General features: G+C 45.2%; 1 protein-coding gene across 1 annotated transcript in view; it reads left to right on the top strand.

Moving 5' to 3' along the window:
* Positions 1-1,372: 1,372 nt before the first annotated feature.
* Positions 1,373-5,413, top strand: part of Phax (phosphorylated adaptor for RNA export) — a 17,540-nt gene continuing 13,499 nt past the window's right edge. The window contains exons 1-2 of the mRNA XM_004631323.2: positions 1,373-1,498; positions 4,224-4,837. Of these exons, the coding sequence (XP_004631380.1) occupies positions 1,403-1,498; positions 4,224-4,837 (710 nt within the window). The 5' untranslated portion in view covers positions 1,373-1,402. The remainder of the gene's footprint in view (positions 1,499-4,223; positions 4,838-5,413) is intronic.

The following is a 5,413-nucleotide window of genomic DNA, read 5'->3' as shown; positions in this document are numbered from 1 at the left end:
TCAAACATGAAAGTGGACTAGCACGAAAGAGGCCTTGCATTACATTTATATGATTAGCTGTGTCTTTCAGGGAATATCCTTTCCTTTCTGCAATATCACTGTCCTTGTATAAAGCAGGCTGTGTTAACCTACTTCCAAGAGGAGCAGGCCCCTAAATACTTCTTAGGTATGTTTGTTTGGAGATCTTGAGGTTTTTCTAATCCTTCACCCATAGTCCGAATTTTATATAGGCCTTAGATCTTATCAGCACACTTAGATGTTACCTTCTTTTAAGCTAAAAGTTTGAAAACAAGTTTGTGTAGGTTCTATCTATTGCTAATAATCAGAAACTAGAAAAAAAAATAAACAATCGCGTCTTCTTTGCTTTTACACAGCCCCCAACCATCTCGTCCATTAGTGGGGCCTAGAAACATGGCAAGATAAAAACAGATGTAACACGTATTCATTCCTCCCAAGAAGCCCTGACTCACTCCAAGTTAATGTGTATAGACATTCTTGTGTAAAACTGAACTGACGTGAGACCACAGCAAATGGCCTTGTGAATTTGTAACTTTAATGTACAACTTTTAGATACAGTATAGACAGAGACCACACTACCCAGAAGAGAAATGCCTGACCTACGTAAATTTGCCGACGCAGCACAGGTGAAATAGAGCGGAGCCGGGGCCATCTGCAACACCCTGCCTCAAAACTTTTAAAGCTAAAATTAAAAAGCATTGCAGGTGTAGCTCTGTGCAAAGGCCCAAGGCTTGGTCCCCAGTAGTTCAACGGAGTGAAGGAGAATGAGAGCGCGCGAGAGACACACAAAGGGAAGGAGGGAGGAAGGGGACAGGGAAGGGGAGCGAGGGTTCAGTGGCCGGGGCAGGGAAAGAGCCCTCCTGCAGCCCGAACGCTGAGCGGCCTCAGCCTTGAAGAAAGCGTGGCTGCCTGCGGGATAGCAAAGCAGCGCGGGCAGACGAGGACAGGGAGGAGGGCAGCACAGTGCGGCCCACAGGAGGATCACAACCAGGCCCAGTCTCCGGAAACGAAGGCGCCCGGGAGCTGAGCGCGGCGCGGAACGTTAGGATGAAGGGCGCCGGCTGAGGAAGGCCTCCCAGAGGCCGCAACGGGCGTACACAGCGAGGGTCACATAACTTCTGAAAAAAGTACACGTGCTAGAGGCACAGGGTTCTCACTCATCACGAACCTAAGCGACTTCCGGCCTATTCAGCGACCAGCTAACCTGCAAATCGGCCCCCGCCGCCACCCTGCCGGAAGTACGCGCCTGCCCCGCCCTACGCGCACGCCCCCTAGGCCGGAAGTGCTCGCTCAATCCGCCGGAAGTGTTCGCCCCGGCCGCCGGAAGTGCTCTCCCGGCCTGCCGGAAGTTTTCCTGTGACCAGGTGCGTAACGCAGCGGGAAGATGGCTTTGGAAGCCGGTGACATGGAAGACGGGCAGCTTTCTGACTCCGATTCCGACATGACGGTCGCACCTAGCGACAGGCCACCGCAAGTGCCTGTGAGCGAGATGGGCGGGCGGGTGACAGGGCTGGTGACCCGGCGGAAGGGGAGCCCCATCCCTGAGGCGCCCACGTGCGGCGGGGAAGGCGCAGCGGGAAGACGCGCCCGGCGGCGGCAGCGGGCGAGGGCGGAAGAGCCCGGGGGCAGCTGGCAGTGAGGCGCAGCCCCGCGAGCCTTGAGGCCTCCTGGACGCGGCGTGCAGCGGTCTCGGCGTCGCTTCTTGCGCACTGCTGTTCGTCCTGAGCCTACCGACTTCCCTACGCCAGCGCCGCTTGGTTTGGAAGGACGAATCTTAGCGAAAGTGTAGAACGTGGAGACAAAGGCCTGAACAGCTTGCCGTTTTAATTTTCTTTTAGTGCAGATAGGGAGACGGAGGCCTACGAAGGAAGTTCGTGGGTCCTTCAGGGGCCTGGCAGTGCCTAGCTTTGTACCGTGGAGTTAGTTTTTTGTTTTAGCTTCCAGGTTTTCTAAATGGGAATTTCGTATGATTCCGTGGAGAGCAGCAACCACTTGAAGTGGGCTTTGGTGCCAGGCTGCTTCTACGCCAATCCTAGCCTGGCCACACGCTGACCAACCTGCCTGCCTGTTTTGGTGGCCCGGTCTGTAGAATTGGCACTGTGGTTTAACGGATTGAATGGAACAAACCTCCTGCTAATGCCTGGTGAATGGTAGCTGCCTTTATTATTCAAGACAGAAACACGATCCTGTGACTTAAATCACTTTTCCACTCCTGTTTCTAGCATATAATAGTTAACAAATATTTGGGTTCATGTTTAGTATGCAAAACAAAGGTCAAGAGCAAAGTTACAGTTAGGAAGAATAAATTGAGTTATTCTGCTACACAGTAGGATGACTATAGTTAATGTATGATTTGAGATAGTTAGAGATTTTTTTGGTTTTGTTTGGCACTGGGCTTCAAATTCAGGGGAGCCATACCCCATAACTCCATCCTAGCCCTTTTCATTTTGAGACAGTCTTGCTGAGCTGCTCAGGAAAGACTCAGACTTGGTATCCTCCTGCCTCAGCATGTCTCAGTGCTAGGATTACACGCATGCATTACTTCCCCAGACTATGAGGAATTTTACACATTTTACCACAAAGAACTGTTTAAAAAAATTTTTTTTAACATTTTGTGTGTGTGTGTGTGTGTGTGTGTGTGTGGCCAGCTCAGCCCACCAGGGGGCGCGGCTGGCTGGCATGTGGTGCTAGGGGATCGAACCGCGGTCCCTGTGCTTTTCCAAGCTTGTTCCAAATAGGTGCTTTAGACCACTGAGCCATCTCTCCAGTCCCAAGAACTGTTTAAGATGATGGATGAAAAAATCAAAATCACCACCCTGAGAACAGGGCAGCATTCAAAAACACCCCTTCCTAGTTCACGTACTCAAGTTTGAGCTTACCCAAGGTCCCAAGCTGCTTCTCTGTTGGTCAGCTTCCACAAGCTACCTGCTTGAAGGATAACTATCAGCCTGGTTTCAGCTTCCCTTCTCAACAATAAAAATCCCTGAGTCATAGAGACAAGGCCAGTTAGTCCTCATAGCAGCGGTCCCTCTTGGATTTAATCCCAATAAAACTTGACCATGGAGCTGGATTCTTTTTCCTTTTTTTAACTAACAACCAATATGCTAGTTACCGTGATTTTATCATCACACAATAAATGCCTGTATCACCACATCACGTTGAATCCCCTGAATCTGTAATTATGTGGCAATTAAAGCAAAGCTGGCTTCTTGTAGATATTAATGTCATTGGAAATAAATTCTGGAATATTTTGTAGTATTTCAGTCCTTCAGGTTGTTTTATATAAATTTACCCATAACTTAGTTACCACAGTGAAATCTTCAGTTCTAAAAGTAGTAAGTAGGAGGAAGAGGGAGCAGTAAATCAGAAGCTGGGTTGGTGATGCTCACTTCTAATCCAGCACCTTCTATAGCTGATGCAGGAAGATTGCAAGTTTAAGGCCAGCCTCAGCAGTTCAGCAATTTAGACCCTCTCTCTAAGTAAAACTAATAAAAAGGACTGGGACTGTAATTCAGTGTGAAGGCCCTAAGTTCAGTCTATGCCACATATAAGGAGTATGTCAGGCTGGTGCCTGGTTCACTTGCCTTGTATACAGAAGATCCCAGGTTCAATTCCCAGTACTGCAAAGAAAAAATCATCACTAGAATAAGGGAAGAGGATGGCAAGTTTGAGGCCATCTTGGGTAACTTACACCCTACCTCAAAACAAAAGTAAAAGGGCTGACCATGTAGCTCATTGCCCCCTGTATTCAATCCCCTGTGTTGCAATTTTTTTTTAAAAAGTAAAGTGTCAGGGATTATATACTTAGGAGTTCGCCTCTTATCTAAAAGTGTATTCACAGAGCCATCTAAAGCTATTGGCTGTATCCAAATGCACATTATTTTTGGAAAGAAATAGCAGTTTGGCTATAACTGAAAAGATTGGTTTTTTGTTTTCTTCCAATGCTGAGGATCAAACACAGGCTCTCATGTAATAGGCAAGTAAGATGCCTTATAGAATTGTTTTAGCTGCAGAGATAAAAATTTGTGACGGCTTTAATGTGAAATTTGAGAAAACTATGAACTGGAATGGTTTCAGAGATGTCTTTGGAGATCAGTTCTGTTTCAGAATACTCCAGATGAATCTTAACATTTTTGTTGTAGTAGGTCCTGGTGGGTAGAATGGTTATGTTTTATGGAATTGACTATGTTTTCTTTCACTTATAGAAAATACTTGGTGGAGACAGTGCTGTGCAGGCTTCCCACACTGTTGCAACAGCATATGTACCAGTATCACATTACCGGATTGTTCAAAGTGTGGATTCAAGTGAAGAGAGTTTTTCTGATTCAGATGATGATAGCTCTCTTTGGAAACGCAAGCGACAGAAATGTCTTAACCTGCCTCCCAAACCTGAGCCTTTTCAGTTTGGCCAGAGCAGTCAGAAACCACCTGTTGCTGGAGGAAAGAAGGTTAACAACATATGGGGTGCTGTGCTACAAGAACAGAATCAAGATGCAGTGGCCAATGAACTGGGTATTTTGGGAATGGAGGGCAATATTGACAAAAGTAGACAATCTGAGACCTATAATTATTTGCTTGCTAAGAAACTTAAGAGGGAATCTGAAGAATATACAAAAGATTTAGACAAAGAGTTAGATGATTATATGCATAGTGACAAAAAAACAGAGTCAAAAGAAGAGGAAAATGGTCAAGGTCATCTCAAACGGAAACGACCTGTCAAAGAGAGACTTGGGGCCAGACTAGAAATGAACTATAAAGGCAGGTATGAGATCACAGAGGAAGATTCTCAAGAAAAGGTGGCTGATGAAATTTCTTTTAGGTAAGTATTTAAATTGTATCTACAAATGAACGCCTGACCAAGTATCTTATATTTACAGGAAAAAAAGTTGCCAGATACATTAATGATGATGTTCTAGAGTTCTTTGTTTTTATTTTTGTCTTAAGGAACTGACACTAGGCTTATCTGGATATATGAATGCAGTTGTATTTTCTTACATTGAAGAGGTATGATAAGGATAATTTTGTGTACTCGGGGACTTTTTTTTTTAGATAGAATCTATTAGTAGTGATAGGTTTTTTTGGTTGTTGGGTTTTTGTTTGTTTTGTTTTTTTTGTTTTTGTTTTGAGGTAGACCTATGCAGTTCAGGCTGGCCTAGTGCTTGCTTTTGTAGCCCCCAGGCTGGTCTCAAATTTGCAGGGATCCTGCTGTCTCAATTGAGTGCTGGGATTACAGGCATGCCACCATGCCTGGTTTCATGAACTTTTAAGCAGCTCTGCATTTAGTATTGTACAGCTTCTTATACAAAACATCTTTTTTTTTTTTTTAATTAGTTTTTTGGTACACTTTTGATATACATAATGACCATATTCATCATAGGGAATTTGTACCCATACA

The sequence above is a fragment of the Octodon degus genome, unplaced genomic scaffold (genome assembly GCF_000260255.1).
Source record: "Octodon degus isolate 3935 unplaced genomic scaffold, OctDeg1.0 scaffold00040, whole genome shotgun sequence".
NCBI lineage: Eukaryota > Metazoa > Chordata > Mammalia > Rodentia > Octodontidae > Octodon > Octodon degus.
This window is presented reverse-complemented; position numbering and strand designations above follow the sequence as displayed.